Source organism: Chrysemys picta, chromosome 1, assembly GCF_011386835.1.
Source record: "Chrysemys picta bellii isolate R12L10 chromosome 1, ASM1138683v2, whole genome shotgun sequence".
In the NCBI taxonomy this organism is placed as follows: domain Eukaryota; kingdom Metazoa; phylum Chordata; order Testudines; family Emydidae; genus Chrysemys; species Chrysemys picta.
The window spans coordinates 77,830,793-77,850,357 of record NC_088791.1 but is presented as its reverse complement, the minus strand read 5'-3'; the positions used below and the strand labels follow the sequence as shown (position 1 = coordinate 77,850,357).

General features: G+C 41.1%; 1 protein-coding gene across 1 annotated transcript; it reads right to left on the bottom strand.

Annotated features, from left to right (window-relative positions):
• Positions 1 to 725: 725 nt before the first annotated feature.
• NTS (neurotensin) lies at positions 726 to 18,986 on the bottom strand. Its single transcript, XM_005279101.4, has 4 exons — positions 18,732 to 18,986; positions 14,643 to 14,704; positions 4,248 to 4,472; positions 726 to 1,087 (listed from the first exon to the last, which is right to left on the bottom strand). Exons 1-4 carry the CDS (start codon positions 18,799 to 18,801, stop codon positions 947 to 949), a joined length of 498 nt encoding a protein of 165 aa, XP_005279158.1. The 5' UTR covers positions 18,802 to 18,986; the 3' UTR covers positions 726 to 946.
• Between the last annotated feature and the right edge of the window lie 579 nt (positions 18,987 to 19,565).

The window sequence follows — 19,565 nt, the reverse complement described above, 5'->3', positions numbered from 1 at the left end:
TTTTAATACCAAAGCTAATCCTGCATAATCCACAGCTCTGATGGATATGTTGAGTCGTGGTTCACCTGCAATCGGAACCATGACCATGATTTAGGACATTTTCATTGACTTCATTGGACTTTAGATCATCTCTTAAAGAGTAAAACTAAGTCCTTCCATTCAGCATGCATAAAGTATGGAGAGAACATAAGTTGTTTAATTGATTGCATAAATGAAATAAATGTTGCTTTCTTGCCTCAGTCATAATATGAATTTCTCTGAAGTAGATACTACCTTCTGGCTTTGTTCAACTAGCAGACATCAGTGAAAATATTTTCTCTCTAATAGTAGTAATATAATTTATTATTATTGTTATTTATTATTAAATCATGTCCTTCACTGGTCCATGAAGAATCCACAAGTTCAAGCCACCAAAATAAGGAAGATCACTTAAAAAATATTTGAATTTCAAACTTAATAGCCAATGCACAATGTTTCCTTGCTCATTTAGACTTAAACCCTGATAATTGCCACTGGTCAGAAAACATTGTGGCAATTCTGATCACCATATTACACATCCGTTTGCCAGCATAGATTGGTTTTGAGGTGTTTGAGACATTTTATGATATTTACTGGTGTTTATGGACTATTGATTTACTTTTTGGTGTAGAAAGGTTTGTTTTATAACACAAAAAACCCTCTTATATTGTAGCAAATATGTTGAAATCTCAGATGTGTACAATACATCATGCTTAGAAACTAGATTTATTTGTAAATGTATTGGTCCAATTAATCTCAAGTAGGAAAAATCACGTTCAAGAAACAACAATTGCAAAAAAGACACAGTTATGTTATAATCTTGATGATTTTTCATAGTATATTTTTCACACAAATATGATTTTAGATTTAAATAAGAACCATAAAGCACAGTTACTCAAACTAAATATACATTGCTGTCTTTGCTGCATCAGTAATATGAACTTCTCTTGAGTATGTACGGTCTTCTGGCTTTGTTAACGTGTAGTTGCCGTTTCAGGATATAAGGAGTTTTTCTCTTCATTATATCTTGGTTTGAATCCTCTTGATTGAAAACATCCTGCTGAAGTATCTGTAAGACATGAGAAGAGACACTGTGGAATCTCTGTATTTCTTTGGATTAAAGATAAAGAAAAATATTAATCTCTTGATATTTTTGTACATCTATATTCTCTTAATATACCCACGAGAAAAAAAAAGATAATGGTCTTTATTAGTTTCAAAGAATTAATTATAAAGCAATACCTATCTAATCTCTAATCTCTAATCAGAGATGATGAGTAAATTTCAAAATTTTGTGGGTGAAATCCTGGTTCCATTGAAGTAAATGACACTGTTGACATTGACTCGAGTGAGGCTAAGATTTCACCCAGGGAGCTTTCATTTAATATGGATGAAGTTTCAGAAGTTAAGGTTCTTATATTAACTTCTTTGGTCTAAAATTTAGGCTGGAAATCTCATGAGATTTCCACTACTTGCTAGTTTTATCCTTCATAGCAATATTAGTGGGCAAAATGAGAAATATATAAAATTTTAAAAACCAGAAATGTATGAATATCAACAAAATGGCAGTTGTAAATGTCAGAATGTTCAAAAACAATTGTGCTTTGAGTTTTGCATGAAGGGTCAGGTCATTTCTTAGTTATCTGAAATGATTTAATCCATTCTTATTACTGCACCTTTTAATGATCACACACAATCCAACTGGCTGACAGAGGGTTATTCAATTAAAACCTTTGTAGCACTCCAAACTTAATTGTTTGAGGTAGGGCTTAAATTCTCAGAGTATTTCCTGGAGCCCTGGGGCTTGGGACTTCATACCTGTGGGAGGCATCAGGGTTGGGGCTTCACGTGCCGGGGCTCCCGTGGGATTGAAAATATTTACTGGAGCTCCACTCCAGATGGCTATGGCTGAATTTAAGCCCTGCTTTGGGGCACTAAAATCTATTGATTACTTAGTAAATGGGTCCTGATCTAAAATCCATTGGAATCAATGGAAAGACTCCAAGTGATTTCAATGGGCTTTGGAACAGAGCTTGGATGAATAGGATCACAGGAAGGTGTGTCATGGTCAGCAGTGGAGCCTTTTCTCAAGTTTCCTCAATCCCTTCTTCCCTCATTTTCCTCCCCTTCTCTCTTAAACTTGTCTAGGGTTACCATATTTCAGCAAGCAAAAAAGAGGACGGGAGGAGCCCCGCCCTAGCCCCGCCCCTGCCCCTCCCACTTCCCGCCCCCCTCAGAACCCCCAACCCTCCCCCCGTTCCTTGACCCCTGACTGCCCCCTCCTGGGACCCCTGCCCCTAACTACCCCCCAGGACTCCACCCCCTACCTAAGCCTCCCTGCCTCTTGTCCCCTGACTGCCCCAACCCTTATCCACACCCCCACCCCCACACAGACCCCTGGGACTCCCACGCCCCATCCAACCACTCTCCACCCCCTGACAGCTCCCCCCCCCCGAACTCCTAAACCCCTCTGCTCCCTGTCCCCTGACTGCTCCGATCCCTCTCCCCACTCCTGCCCCCTGACAGCTCCCCCCCAGAACTCCCAACCCCCCCGCTCCTTGTCCCCTGACTGTCCCCTCCTGGGACCCCTGCTCCTAACTGCCCTCCAGAACCCCACCCCCTACCTAAGCCTCCCTGTTCCTTGTCCCCTAACTGCCCCTCCTAAGACCCCCCCCCAACTGCCCCCCAGGACCCTACCCCCTACCTGTACCCTGACTGCCCAAAACCTTCTCCACCTCCCCCCAACCCCCCCCGAACTCCCGAACCCCCCCCCTGTCTCTTGACTGCCCCCTCCAGAACCTCCCTGCCCCTTCTCCTGCCCCCTGGCCCCCTTACCCCGCCGCTCAGAACAGGGTGTTGGGCTCTGTGCGGAGCCGGACACGTGACTGCGCTCCCCAGCGCAACACACAACCCGGTCCCTGCCCCTGCACAGTGCTGCGGGAGCGGGGTGCTGGGCTGCCGGGGAGGAGGGGCTGCCGAGGCCCAATGCAAATGGCTCGGCAGGCCGGCCGGCTCAGAATGCAGGGGGGGGGGGGGCAAGGAGGAGGAGCTCTACAGCTGCTCCGGAATCTAGCCCTGCAAGCTGCAGGGGGAAGGGCTCTGGCTGCCAGAGCCCCAGGTGAGAGGCTGACTTTCCTGCAGCCCTCCCAGCCGCACCTCGTTCTGCCTGGGGGGGAATCCTGGACATTTTGAGTGATTTACAAATTCCCCCCCGGACGCTATTTTTAACACAAAAAGGAGGACATGTCCGGGTAAATCCGGACGAATGGTAACCCTAAACTTGTCTGATATTTCTTTGCACTCCTTTACCTCACATCTAAGCTGCACAGAACCATAATTTCTCTATCTATGGCTTCTTTGAGGCTGGGAAGCCCCAGTTTCTGCTACATTTACCTGCATCTCCAGGGTAAGAGACACCTCAGTATCATGGTGAAGCATGCCAGTTCTACTGCAGCTACTCTTCAGTGCTAAACGTACTGCTGTTACAGTTCGGTGTAAGTGCTACTGCAGCTCATGCACAGGCTTGAAAATGCACTGGGCTGAATCCCCTCAGCTGTGCTGAGTATGAACTTGGCGCAGCTGAGAAGAGAGTGCATACTGGAGAGAGAGAGCAAAATGGCTCTAAACCACCTTTTCTGCCTCCTGGACCTCTGGGCAATGCTCATGGGGAAACACCCTGCTTCATGGTATTCCCCAGGGCAACCATGGTAGCTTTGCATTCACGCTGTACTGACATAGGTAGTGCAAATGGCCAACTACAAAGTGGGCCCAACGATCCTATGCACATACATAAGACCATCTCCTGCTTTCAGTCACACCTCTGTAAATCCAGACTAACTCTACTGCTGTTGAACAGAGTTTAATTTTCTGTTCTGTCAAGAAGCTCATCTTCATATCTCTGCTTAGTTTTTTGGGGAATGGCTACAAAGTGTGGAGAAATGATGTAGTTAATATTTCACATTGATATAGTCCAAAGCACCCTGCAACTCTTCAGAAATGATATATGTACAAGACTGCTTAAGGAAACCACTTAGAGATGGAGAGCACCATCGAGATGGATAACCAGTGCCCAACAATGCAAGAAGGGGATATTTTGGCCAAATATACTGAGGCTTTGAAGGGTCCATACAGAGAAGGCAGGACCTAGGTTTTTAAGTCTCTCTTGAAATATAAATACAACATCAAAGCAGAGTCCTTCGAGTGACATGCATTACTTATGTGTTGCTTACCTCCCAGTGCTGAAAGGCTCTGCTGTGGCAGACTTTTTGGAGCTGGTATATTGTCAGCATCGCTTCCAAGCTGGAGCCATCTAGAGCAGCAGGAAACTGTCCTCTCGGAAGGAGGTCATCTTCCTCAGACTCCGCTGTTTCCTCTGCTTGGTTGTTTATGTTGTTTATAAGACTGCACACATTGAGCAGGGTCATCTTCCAATAAGGAAGTTTCGCTCTGTTAAGCTGAAGGATACAAAACACATGCTATGTGAAATGCTGTCTTCTCTTTAGCAAAAGCTGTGTGATACTGTAAAACATTTCAATGGGGACAGTATATTTTGTTTAGTGGGTTTTGTTTGTTTTTGTCTAACCAAAGTTAAGACAACAATTAAGGTGTGCGGTAATTAAGACAACTCATTTACTAAACATGCAGGGTCTGATCCCCCTCGTGTAGTTGTGCAATGTCAAAGGAAATTGCCATCAGCTCAGAATGGTAGTATTTCACACCACTCTGCGCAGGTATAAATGATTTTACGTGGTTCCAGCGAGTGAAGAATCGGGCTTGTTGGTTGAAGTTCTGGTGCAGAGAGCTCAGCCTAACTAATAAGCCTGTCGATGAGGATGGATTCTGAGTCACAAGAGGATCCTCCCTAAACTGTAGGCCAATAAGGGGTACTTCTCTGCTCCATGGCTACTCTTGCAGGGAGTGTGATGTAGCGGACACCTGCAGTTCATGAACCCTAAGGCCTTGCCTGCTGTGGCCCCTTTAACAATCTTGTGTAGGGAGCTATCATGGAATACCAATCTGCAGAGCATAGTGGATTACAGAGTACCAAAATGAAATTACAGATTAAGCTGATGTATGAATACAAAAAATATTATTAAGCAAATAAAGATGAGCCACTCAATATCTGGTTCTTTATGGGAAGTGGGGTGAGTTTATAAAAAAAAATGAAGGGAAATAATGAAGAAATGGAGGATTGAAAGTATTCTTGCAATAGGCTGTGTGTTATTTGCCTATACATCTGACACCCATGCAGCTAGCAGGTGTTGATCCTATTCAGAAAGGGTTGAGTGAGTTCTGCTGACTCACTGAGGCAGATGACTTAAGTGATCTTTATATACAGAAGGTTAGAGTGACTCTCATGTGAGTGAGGATCTAGAGTGTGGGTTGAATAGTCCCAGACAGAATCCTAAAACCTACCAGGCCTAAGGAGCAGATTTGAGATGACTTTTATATCTTCTTATTGATAAATTCCAACCACAGTAGGGAGGCCATTTCGAACTTTATATAGTGTATGGAATTTATTTGTAGGGAAAGTTGGAAAAGGTGACTGCCCACTTTATTCTGCAGTCTGAACATATTACCATACAACCCAATTACATTACAAAACTGGGACATAAAAGATTAATGCTATTGGGCCATCTGTACATATCCATGCCTCCTATTACCATTATTAAAAGATAGACATGAATACCAATGGCTGTGTAGATCCCTTATGAAGAGGGAAAACGCTAAATTCTATGGTACATATATTCAGAGATAATTATCCAAAGTCAGCAGAGAGACAAGTCATGTGGGAGCAGATATCCAACAGGGGCTGGTGGTAGGGGAAAGTACTGGCAGGCAAACAGAGGTGAGTAGCAGTGGGGAGGCAGGTATGTGGGGTAGAAAGGAGGGATCCAGCAGAAAGGAGGATAGTTCAAGATGACTGGATTTGTGGAGAGTGTTGGAGATCAGGAAATTTAGAAGGAAGTGGAGTCTGTTGTAGTAAGTAGAAAGAAGAATCCACACTGGGGGAAAGAATGGGGGCTTATCATGGGAAAGGGAGATATGCGGATCTGAAAGTATCTATGGTATTATATGTTTATCTTCAGTTTCTCAGTGCAATTTGTTGAATAAATTAGGGTTACTAATAGATATTGGAGCATTTTGCTGTAAGACTGGGTGAACTGCAACAAGAGTTCAGTGATGTAAGAGCCATCAGGCCCCAAAAAAGAATTTACTGATGTGGGAAGATTTCCTCCTGGTCAAGCTGAATCTGCAGTCAGTAGAGAATCTGTTGCACTTAAGTGCCCTGGGTGCTCCATTAACTTAAACTATTTATTTCCAGTCAACACCTTCCCTCTGTTTTCCTATTAGCTAGAGCTGGGTGGAGGAAGGTAAGTCTGGTTTCATGAAGGATTTTGATATCTGATTTAATTCCAATTCAGAACACCCCCCCCCCCCGCAACATTTCAAAATTATCTGTGAAAAGGAGCTTTGACTTTTGGAGGCAGTCTTTTTCTTTGGGGGGGGGGAGAGATGTGCCCCTGAAGCCCTCAGATCCCTTGGCTGCTGAGGAGTGGTGAGCTTGGGAGCCAGGACCTATGAGGTTTCTAGGCTCACAGCTCTCCATCTGCCTACCAGGTGGGCTGCCAAGGATCATGAGCTTGGAATGCCAGGCTGATGAGGAGCCTCACGCCTAAGGCCAGGGTTTCCATGGCTTCCAGGCTCTCAGCTCCTTGCCAGCCTGCCAGCTGAGACTTCTGTTGGAACTTTACCAACAGCTGCCTGTCCCTATGAAATGTTTCAATTTCAACGAAACGCCAAAGTGTATTGTTGGAATTTTTCTACCAGCTTCTAATTTTGATTTGGAAAAAACTCAAGTGAGGATGCCACCTCGCCTTGGCTTCACTCACTACTTCCCTTCTCCGTCATATTTTCCACTCTCTGCCTTCCCCGTCTATTTTTCCCTTCTTTAACATTTTGATTTTTCTCCAGCATAGAAAGTAGTTTCCTTTAAACAGAAACTAGGCACATGAAAATTCCAGGCACAAGGAAAGCATAGGCTGAGCAGTACCTTCTTGCTCACTGAGCTCATAGTTCCCAAATGATCCATGTTGTGCGTCAAATCATAGAAAGATAGGCTGGAAGGGACCTCTGGAGGTCATCTAGTTAAACCCTCCTGTGCTGAGGAAGGTATAAGTATACCTCAACCATCCTCGACCATCACTGTCTAATCTGTTCTTTAAAACCTCCAATGATGGGGATACCACAACCTTACTTGATAAATTATTCCAGTACTTAACTATCCTTATGGTTAATTTATTTTTCCCTAATATCTAACCTAAATCTTCCTTGTTGCAAATTAATGTCAGGCTTATTTTTTTTTAGTGAATTAAAGTGTATTTGTTTGTATGTTTCCAGGAACAAATATTAATGTAGAAAAATAATATAGCTGTTTCAACAATACAGACATTCATTTTATTTAGTGATAGCATGGTTGGGATGGGGGAAGGGTATGTACTCCATGTAATTTTCAGTCCACTAGAGAATCCCATAACCTGGTGGTTCTTTGAGTCATCTTTTTAATAGAGATGAATATTCTATGCTGAATTTGTGTGGTATTCATTGTTAGCCATATTTGTGTCTGTGTGTGTGTTTGTGTTTGTTTGTTATGGGGAGAGAGGGAGAGAAATGTCATAAAGACAGGCCAAGGGAGCTTCAGAAATTTGAATCAATGTCAACATTTTTTAAAGAAATTCCCTTTGGACCATAATCTTCCCTCAGATACAGGTGTGTTATTAAGTGGGCATAATTTAGCCATTTGTTAGACAAGCCTTGCTTTCTCAGCAGCGTTGGTTCACTGTTCAGAAATGTGTATATTGGTTTATGGGCGAAATGGAAACACATCCTAAATCCTGCTCAGCAGCTTGAAATGTTGTGTTTTATTTTGTTTACTTAGTGCTCATATGGTCTTCCACACAGGTGATCTAATTAGAGTTTTGAAATATTTTGAAGGATGCGACAGGTTCAAAACAAAATTAACCTCTTCATGGAATGTCTGACTTAATTAGCAGGAGGTGGATTTAAAAAGTAAATAAAATGCCCATTTCAATTCCAAATCTCTCTTTGGTTTACTTTAAATTATTTGTGGCATAAAAAAAATTTTCACACAAAAGATGAAGCTTTCCATGTATGCTTTCCCCGCATGTTCCATGCCTTTACACAAAGAATGATGTTTTCAGTATGTGGATGAAAATTCTGTGGCTTCCTGTGTAGAGCTTCAGTATCCTTTGGGTCTAACGTTGTTACTCTATCCCAGCTTTAGACATTCCAGAGAAAAATTTTTTGAAGACATGGGTAGCATATCCAAGTAGCAACCCCCAGCTGAGTCAAGTTTAGTACAGTTCTTACTAGCTAGGCCAGGAGAAAAGTCCCCTTTGGCTCCACAGTTATTGGTTTTTGCAGCTTTGTTTGTGAGACACACCTAAGATAGATTGGTACAATGGACCTGATTCCCATTTATGCCACACTGAGCCTAGGTCTACACTGGGAGGTGGGGGGGGGAATCGATTTAAGATATGCAAATTCAGCTACGCAAATAGCGTAGCTGAATTCGACGTATCCGATCCGACTTACCCCGCTGTGAGGACGGTGGAAAATTGACACCGCAGCTCCCCTATCGACGGCGCTTATTCTTACCTGGGCTGGTGGAGTACGCACGTCGATTCGGGGATCAATTGTCGCGTACCGACGAGATGCGATAATTCGATCCCCGAGATATCGATTTCTACCCGCCGATCCAGGCGGGTAGTGAAGACAAGCCCTTACATCAATGTAGCTCTTTTAACTTCAGTGTAATTACTTCTGATTTGCACCAGTGTCAGATCAGAATGAGGCCTTATGTCTTTAAGAACGACTGACTACGTTAATTGTCGGGCAAGACTGAATATATGAGGGCTATTTATAGATTGTGGGAGGGAGTATGGTCTCCTGGTTACAGCACCAGACTGGGATTTAGTGGACCTGGGTTCTATTCTTGGTTCTGCCACTGGCTTGCTGGGTGATCTTGGGCAACTCACATCACCTCCTCCTGCCACAGTTTCCCATCTGTTAAAAAATGGGGACAATGGTACTGTTTTCTTTTGTTAAGTGCTTTGAGATCTACTGCTGAAAAGCACTAGGTAAGAGCTAGGTATTGTTATTATATAACTTTCTGCTGCATAGAAAGCTCTCCCAATTAAGAAAATAGAACAGGATTGTTACTCCAATGTAAGAGCAGGTACCGAATGACTATATCTTGATTTATACATTGTGTGAACTCTCTAGTAATATGGTAAAGCATAGCCTTACACTCATAGAGCCCAAGAGTCCTGGTTCACTCATGCCTGAGTGGCATGTTTTCCGCACAGTTCTAGACTGTCAGTCACACTGGTGACTACAAATGCTCAAGCTATGGTTTGGAAAACAGCCATGAAGGAGATCAAAGCACCAAAGTCTCAAAGGGTAGAGCGAATATACTGAAGGTTAGTTCAAAAAAGAATCTGGTAGTAATTTGATAAAACAATGGAGGTTGTTTGTAGTATGAATCTGGCTTTGAGATTTATTGATGCTGAAGAATTCATGCAGGGAATTTGATATATGTTTTTGCATTGCTGAAGCTTCTTATGAAATGGAATATTGAAAGTTGTTGGGCTCAGAAATATAATGGGCCTTTTTTTTTCCTTTGATGTATTTCTGAAAATTTGGGTCCCAGTTGTTAATAGAGCTGGCCCACACTGGCAGTTTGTGGTTCATGATAAATTTTGGATATTTTGAAAAAAAAATTCAGATCCAAAATGAAACCAGATTTTTAGAAACTTCCCACAAACCAGAAAATCAAAAATAAAATCATATTAATATTTAATTTACATGGTGTTTCCGAAATGAAATGTGTTCCCTGGGACCTGGGCAGTGACTAATTGAAATGGACATTCTTGTTAGTTTCACAGCTACTATTCAGGTGGCAGCCATGAAACAGTCAAGGATGTCCATTTTAGTTAGCAACTGCCAGGGCTCCCAGGGTCTGCAGTTCTGAGGCTGACCCACAATACAGACTGCCCCACCACAGGGAACTCAGAGTTTCCAACCTCCTGGGCCACCTGGCCTCAGGACTGCCCACTCACAAGTCGGGTAGCACAGGGATCCTGCTGGTTTGGGGAGTTTGGAAGCCGTGAGGTCCTGGACCTAGGGAAGTCTACATAGTAGGGCTGCTGTGGACCCTGGAAGCCTGTCCCAGGACTTCCAGGCACTGCATCAGTGAACCTGAAAGTCTTGAGAGCCCCCAGGTTTTCCAGGTTCCCTCCAGCGGAGCCAGGAGCCTAGAGCTGGATCTCCTAGGGCTACCAGGTTCCTTGATGTGGAGCAGGCAGCCAAGACTGGGTTAGAGCCTAGCCTGGGTTAGAACCAGTGTTCCCAGGACATTCAGACTCCCAGCTCCACCTCAGGGAGCCTGACAGCCTTGGCATGGTACGGCTGTCTTTTGACAAAAACCTGCCTGACAGACAGAGTTTCATCAGAACCCTGCCTGGGATGCTACAAATTTGTCAAACCCAAACATCTTTTGCAGCACATTTCAGATTCAACAAATCAGCATTTTTTTCCCAACAAAACACTGTTACGTCACAAAATTTCCAACCAGTTTGAATTGTTTACTTAAAAGGAACACCTAGGGTAGCCTTTATTGTGTCTGGAACTGCTTTGAGTGTGGAGGACTAAAGCGGAATCTGCATTCCACTGAATGGATTTGTTACGTATCAACTTGTTTATCGCTGATTTTGGTTAAAAAGTACCTCCGGAGGTCCTGTTGATGTAGTAATAATTTATATTGCACTGTGTGCACAGTATTAGCTGCTGGAACATGGAGAAATCTTGAATGTTACACATTTTATAAAAATAACTTCATTTCAGCTCTTGCTTCTTATATCCTCTAACTCATCCTCAGCCAAACAGATTTTTTTCTTTAAATAGAACCTCAAAATAATGAATAAATTCAGATGATTGTGTGCCAGAGATAGCTAAAACAGAGGAAACTGGTTATAGCATTCTGGAGGTATACTACAGTGCTTGCAAGTCAATTAATATTTGGAGGTTGCTGCTCTGCAATGAGCTTTGTTTCATGACAGAGTACTCTCTTTCTCCAGGTAGTATGATTTTACTGCTTAGATTTTTCCTCCTTTTTCCATAGTGGAGGATGAAATAATTAAGCATATTCTGCAAATGGATATTCACATTAATTCAATGGAATATCAGGGCATACCTGTTATATCAGCAGTGCAAGACGTGTCCGGTCTATAGGAAATACTTATCTATTCAGAGTCTCATCTGCCAGCTTCGGTGTAGTATTTGAGTGCCTCCCAGATACTTAAAAATAGAAATAACAATCTTCCTTTCTGTGTTGCTAAGCAGACAGGCTGAATTTTGTACCAACTGGAGCTTTTCCAAGGTGCATTGCTGTCCTTGCATATATGAGTTGCAGTTACCCAGGTTGGAGGTCATGAATGCATGGATAACTGTGGCCAGGGCTGTGTCTGGTAGGAGGGAGCTATGTCTTCTGGCCAGACACAGCTCATTGGCCTGCTAAACCCAGGGTTGTGAGTTCAATCCTTGAGGGGGCCACTTAGGGATCTGAGGCAAAAATCAGTACTTGGTCCTGCTAGTGAAGGCAGGGGGCTGGACTCAATGACCTTTCAAGGTCCCTTCCAGTTCTATGAGATAGGTATATCTCCATATATTATTATTATTATTGGTATAGATGGTAATGAGCAGATTTTACAACTACAAATGCTGGGTATTGCTTATCTATCATACTATAGCAATGAGGTGTTGAAAAGGACCAAGATTGCTGACAAGTTTAATAGTCTGAGAGCAGGTCCCTCAATAGTGGGGAATATTATAGAGGAGGCATGTTCTTCAAAGTGACGCCACTTCACCTCAGTCTTGTTTGGGTTCTGCTTTATCAGGTTATTCTTCATCCAGGTGCCAGTTTTATCAAGGCACTTTTTATTCTATGTAAAGCAGATGAAGACCAAGATTACATCTGCATACTGATGACACTTCAGGCTATGTTGTCTTCCTAGATCTCCAACAGGCTGAGTAAATGTTGAGCAAAACTGGAGAGAAACATGAGCCTTGTGGGATTCCATAGTTGAGAACTCTGGAGGTGGAGAAACTGTTGTAGAGAAAAGACCTAAACCATTTCAGGGAACTTCCATTTGCCCCGGGAACTTCTGTATCCCATCAGGGATGTGACACAAGTATTTGGTGATCAATAGAATCAGATGTTGAAGACAGGTCCAGCAGTAGGAGTTATGAGTATGGATGTCCTTCCCTTTTTTATGACCAGGAAGAAGCCATCCACCAGGCTGCCATGCTCTGGCTTGAAGCTTGACTAAGAGAGACCCAACCCACAGATGGTATTGAAGACTGGAAAAGGGAGGAATAGACCCTGGGCAGTAGTTTGTGAAGTCAGTAGCATCTAGTGCAGACTATTGCATGTTCTATGATGAGTTGTAGATTCCCCTCATCAAAGAAGAGTCCTTTACTCTATTACTATCCAGGAAGGCTAGGGCTTAGAATCACAAATAATTAGAGGTATATTCTTGAGCTGTGAATCAGTTTAAAAAATTTGAGCACTAGGACATACTACGCCATCTGAATGCCCTTGCTGAAAATATATTATGGACTTACCAGGAATGCCAGGCAATGTTAATGTGGTTGATAAACTACTTTGTTACACTTGTACATCCAGACTTTCCAAAACAGGTTTGCTTTTTTCTCCAAGATGTGCCGGCCAACAAGATGATTAGAGATTGCTTGGTTAGACTGGCAACTCCATATCACAGATGATTAGTGAGAAATCACAGTAGTTATTCTCCGTTGGAATTAGATATGAGGTGGCAGATGACCAGACCTTCCTCAATTGAAACCTGTTAACTACTACACCTTCCATCCCAAAATGTGCCTCACATTCTTTTACACACTTAAAATAGTCACTAGACATTAGGTTTTAATCTGATGAATGCTGCAAACCCTCACAAAGTGCATAATAAATGAATTTATTATCCCTCTAATTGGTGGAGTAGTGAAGACTCCCTTGCTGGAGTGGTGTTATCTCACGCAAACTACAAGTGACTTTTCGGAGGCTTCACTATACCTTACTTGGATGTCAAGAGAACATGCACAATATGTCAAGGAGCCTGAGATTCACAATTATGTCACCACAAGTTAAGTTAGGGATGTTCCTATCACAAGTCCACTTGTTAAGACAGGCACAGTTGTTATTAGGTCACTTGAACTGTGTTTATGGATTATGCAGCCTTCTGGACAGAGGGAGGCCTAAACAGCAAGTTGCCTCACCCAATACTACACATACCAAAAAACAGCTATGATTCAATTTGGCACATTCCTAATCAGCCGTTACACAACTGTTTTAGTGTTTGTTGTGTGTCAGAGATGGGGGAGAGTGACAAGTGGTGAAATCTTGGCTCTATTAACATCAATAGTAAAACTCCCACTGACTTCATTGGAGCTAAGACTTCACCAAGAGTGTATTAGCCCTTTGGGACTCAGAGGAAGAATCCTTCTGACAGAATCCCACTCCTAAACTGGTCCCAGAAAAAGAATCCACACTAATCTTTTCCCTACTTGACCAGCAGGAGTCAAGAAGCAGGTTTGTGTGACATCTGGGCCTTGTTACCTTGCTAATTGAGAATACAGAAATATAGGAATTACCATACTCGATCAAACTGAATATCCATCTAGTCCATTCTCCTGTTTCCATTGACGCCTGGTATCAGGTGGTATCAGAAAGGGAGGGGGTGAGAAACCCTGAGATGAGCAAATGTGGAATAACCAGCCCACAGGGGAACTTTCCATTAAAATGCAAAATGTTTTGACCACTCTTGTGAGAAGTGATAAAACATCCTATTTTAAAATAAATAAAGAAATCATTTATCAGGGAAGAATGAAACATGCATATATTTCCCACTTAATTAAATTTTTTGGCTACTGTCAAAATGTGTATGTTCTAGTTTTGATACTTCACCTATGTGAAGCTGAGATCATTGAACCCTGTGTATTTGGAAAATAAATCTATGGCTGATTCTTTGGCCACTCAGGAAGGAAACTATTTACTAGATATTTTTGTGACTATTTTTCTGATGTTCTTTACAATCACTAAAACTACTAGATTATTCCTAAACCAAAAACAACATCTGTTGGTAACAGTTTTTGTCTTCTGAAAATATAAATTTTACACATATGTAGAAAAAGTACAATAGCGTCTCATTTAGGCATTAATTCAAGATCAATTCAGATATAATCCTATTGGAAACACATTTTCTTCTGATACATTTACATGAAACACAACCTGAATAATTTAATGAAAGTACCAGCATTACAAGTGAGAGACACTTTAAAGGTGTTGATGTGACACAGAAAACTTAAACTTCCTTTGAACTAGAAGAAAATTTTGCACCAAAGTAATGCCTTGCACTGAACTTTTATGTCTAGACTGTTATTACTTTGTGCAAAGACTTCCATGCTTGTAATGAGAATTCATGTGTTCCCTACAAGTCAGCTAAAGGGTAAAAAGAAAAAAGAATTACCTTTGATGTATACATATTGGTCAATAAATCTGCTTCTAACGCTTTCATTTCCTCTTCTGAATCTGGGAATAAATCAGAAACACATGTGTACTAGTTCATCACAAATCAGAGTCATTTGATTTCAGAATATAGGCTTTAGGTATATCTCATAAAGAGCTCTTAAACTTAGATAATGGATAAAGAGCTAGTAGAGAATCTTCCTCTCTTAAAATATGATCCAGAAAGACTGACTGCAAGGGTCTTTTAGTACAAGTACAGCCTAGGTTAATGATGCATCTTATAAACAGTCACTCACCATCATTCTAGGGCCTGATCCAAAGTCACTGAATTCAATGGAAAGGTTCCCATTGACTTCAATGGGCTCTGAATCAGGCTCATAACCTATAGCCATTTCAGTAAAACAAAAATGTTGCCAAATCTCCTCATCCAATGTCAATATGATTTTTTTATCATCTGAATAAGCTGGTCTGTCACCTTTGCAAACTTTTAGACCCTGACTTTGTAGGTCTTTATCTTAAAAGGGACATTTCTTCATAATAGAGACAAAGTTTTAAGTAAAGTTTTTTAAAAATATGCATTAATAGTAGTTATATTTACTACGCAAGACTCTAATTTTAGTTATACCAATATAAATTCTGCTGACATCAGTGATTTCAGACCGATCAGAATTTGACCTATTGACTTTTAACTCTGTGAGAGAGAGAGAGAGAGAGAGAGAGAGAGAGAGAGAGAGAGAGAGAGAGAGAGAGAGAGATTTAATGTAGTGGAATAATTTCTTTCTACTAATTTAGTTGACCCTACATAGCGCAATATATTAGCAAGTCTTATGACTTATCTGATGGGGAAACGTTATTTTAGAAGGATGAAGCACAATCTGAAAGAATTCTATTCTGCTGTGCACTGAATTTGCAAATATAGCAATCGTAACTCAAAGAGTATGGTAAATGTTTGGAGATCATTAAATACTTCTGTTGAAGGAAATTTCATTTTAATTGTTTTGTAGCTCCCTAAAAGCAACAGTAATTCAAAGCCAATCCCTAAATTTATTTACTTAGACATAAAAAAAAATAACTAACTTATCTGAGGCTCTAGGTGCCCTAACAAACATAACAATATATTGTAAATATCAGTTGCATTAACATGAGCAGTGTTTTTGTTGTTATTCAAGTGTTCCACTATAGAGTGGAATCTGTTGCCCATTTACATCCAGGTATGAGATCTACTGATGAAAAGTGCTATAGACGAGATTTTTAAAAAAAATTTAATTCAATTATTTATTTATTTTGTTGCTACTGCTACCTTGCTAGTCATAGGAATGTAGGAGATAAGGCTAGGGGGGGCCTTATGGATCATCCAATCCAGTCCCCAGCTACTGCAGACAAGCCTAGGATATATTCCCATTCATAAAATAATCAAGCTTCATTTTAAAACTAGTTAGGCTGTTTGTCCCGACTACTCCTGCTGGGAGACTGTTCCAGAACCTCACTCCTCTGGTTAGAAACCTTCTTTTACCCATTATTCTTGTGACACCATTGTCCTTTAGCTTAAATAGCTCTTCTCCCTCCCTGGTGTTTTCACCCCAATGTATTTATAGAGGGTAATCATATCTCAGCTTTCGTTTTGCTAAGCTAAACAAGACAAACTTTTTTAGCCTCCTCTTGAAAGATAGGTTCTTCATTCTCACTGATAGCAGTAGTAGCCCTTCTCTGTACCAGTCATCAGCATAGTATCTTAGTGCCTATCAAAAGTCCTGTTACTAGGATTCTGTCCTAGTTTACACTACAAAATACAGACTTAAAATAGAGCATAGAGAATGGCCAAGATAGGTGGAATGCTGCACAGAATGCATAGGTGCTAAGAAATGTTTTGAATGAAGAGAGCAAGGGAGCTTGGTGTACCTTATTTGGGAGGCTATTCCAAGTGAAACAGGTGGCAAGGAGAGAAGCATGGATTCAAGAGCCAGTGAAAAAGACAATGGGAGGAGGCAAAAGAGACATGGGCAGACAGCAGAGGGGGTGGGAAGCGGTGCAGGAGGAGTTGAGGGCAAGGATGCAATGGGGACAGAGTTATGGAGAGCTCTGAATAGAAAGTTTGTTTTTATCATACTATATTGTTTAAGGGGGAAATGTACACACCTTACTCTCCTCTGGCTGGTTCATACCTTAACTGGATTGAAATTCTGCACTTTGCTCATATATTTAAATTTTACAAGCAACATTTTCCCCTCAGAACAAATCATATTTTCAAAAGAAAATTAAAATACATGTTCTGTATCTTAGCTAAAAACAGTGCAATGCTTTCCACATTGAGCTAATCTCTGTCCCAGGTCCACATTTTCATATTTTTAAGCAAAATAAATCTTTTTAATTATGGTATGTCCCGCTTTCTTCATTATAGACCCAATCCAATGTCTATTGAAATCAATGGGAGACTTTCCATTAACTTTACTGGGCGTTGCATCAGGTGCTACTGCAGGTGCTAAGATCTGATCCTGCATCACTGATGTTAACTGTCACCTTTTTTGTGTGTGTGTGTGTAATGCTTTTTTAAGATCTATGGATGAAAAGTGCTACATAAAAACCAAGAATTATCATTATTCTCACTGCTTTGCTATTCTGTGAAACAGAGGAACTGATCCTGCTGCAAACAAGTTTACAGCAAAATTCCTTTCTCTTGAAACAGGTGTAGGATCAGAGCCAAAGATCAAGTGTGTGTCAGGTTTTGCTTACACTTCTCACACTGTCAAATGCTAATACCTAGTTTACTAGTTATTCTCTTCAAAACATTTTTGTTAGTATTCCTTTAAGATCTTGTTAGGGAATAATAATTTATCATCTAGAACAATGCTAATGTGCTACCGATATAAAAGTTTACAGGTGAAAAATTTTAATCCAACGAACAGCGCCCGGTGCTCCTGAATACACGGTGAAATAGAATTCTGAAAGTTGAAATGTGAGGGTTATAATTTCTTTGTGTATTATTTTTTACTTTACTAGCATTTCATAGAATCATAGGAATGTAGGGCCTCAAGGTCATCTAATCTATTTTCTCGCTTCATGATGAAGCAGGCAAGTAAGTACACCTAGACCCTACCTGACTCTGTGAATATAGCATCATAAATCATGTTAATAAAGTATTAAGCTATTTTGTAATTTAACAAGTCTGTATTTTGAAATCTACTCTGCTGCATATGCATGTGTGAGTGACTGTGTGGCTATAAAAGCCATTATATTTTTGTGTATAAACTTAGCTATGTCATTTTCCCAAAAGAAACTATAAACTAAACAAGTGTTACAGGTCATCTGTTATCCTCTGGCTATTTAAAGCAATTACACTTGGAGTAGAAAGTCACTTGAGTTTATCCTCCTATGGTGTGATTTGATTTTGCATTGATGTAAATCTGCAGCTTTCTTTCCCCTTCAGATGATTTGGTAAAGATTATTTTAACACTGCAGCTTCAGTTTTTGTATCTGCATCATTGATGGATATGAAATATGTATTTTAAGTACATGTATAGCCATTTTGGTTAGGATTTGTTAAGGCTTCATAGGAGCTGTAGAAAAGATATTGCCTAGGATATTTGAGAGAACAACACAACATTCCATAGATCACAAATACTTTCAACATTTGTTACAAAGTGAATGGTCACATCCCGTTATGTTTCTCAAGGGCTATTCTATAACTTTTTAAAAAATCTAATATTGATGCTGCGTGAAAGAGCAGGTGAATGTGAAGGAAGGAACTCATGGCAATGACAGAAAAACTGTCATTCAACACTTATCAGGGATAGCTTGTGTGTGTGTGAACATATATAAACCTTATCTAGAGTTAACTCACTTTGTTTCTTTTGATCTCATCCGAGGGGCTAGTACACCTGTTAGCTCTTATCACCTGAAAATGACTAGTCAGATGTAAAACCTTTAAAAAAAAAAAAAAAAAAAGACTTCTACTCCTCCTTGGTTTAAATGCCCATCAGCCGAGGAACAATCTGATAACTAACCACAGAGACAGGTTTGGGGACAGGAGCAGAGAGTCCCCCACACCAATTCACAGCTTAGGAAGGAATCCCAAAGAAGTTGCAAAGCTTACCTGAGCACAGACTCCAGGAGGTGAAAGCCAGCAGGATCATGCACACCAGTTGAATTCTCATTCTTGCCATCTTGAGCCCTCTAGAAAGTAAAGTCCATAAATACTAAGAAGAAGAGATGAGAGAGACAGACACAGACAGAAAGAGAGAGAAAGTACAGCTGCTTCTTTCCCTCGCTGCCTTGAGTGGACTTGTGAGTGTCTGAACCATAAGGGGAGCCCTGGACCATTCCCTAAGTATATAAGCAGTGGGATGATGTCACAAAAGTAGAGTGATTGTCTCTTAATGAATTACCCTCCCTTCTCCTCCTCCTCCACAGCCCCCGCCCCCAGATACTCAGTTCTGAGTGAAACTGACGCGATTCACTAATTGCGCTGCGCTGCTCCACACTCCTTGACGCACACAGAGATCAGTTCAGAAACGTTCTACATACGGAGCAACCCGGTGTTCGGCTCACCTGTTCTGCCATACACACAGCAACCCGAAAGATAGGGCAGTTCTTAGTTCTTTATGGGGAATAAGGTGTATGTGCGTGTGCATTAAAAAGGAGTGATCACTTGGCAATGAGATGCACTGTACAAGATGCAAGAAAGATGCTCTGGGAAAGGGAGCTATATTAAAAGGGCGAACATCTTACCCCAGTATCCCTTGAGATCACCCCATAATCATTTTACATACTTCCCCTCTGTAAATGTGTTGCCGAATTTTACTAATTGCTCGACAAACAATGCGAGGGAATAAAATGTATATTGATTTATATGGAACCGATGTTTTGTGCCATCAAAGGTTGGTGGCGGTTTTTTTATGTATATTTTCCATAGATTTTTTTTTTAAAT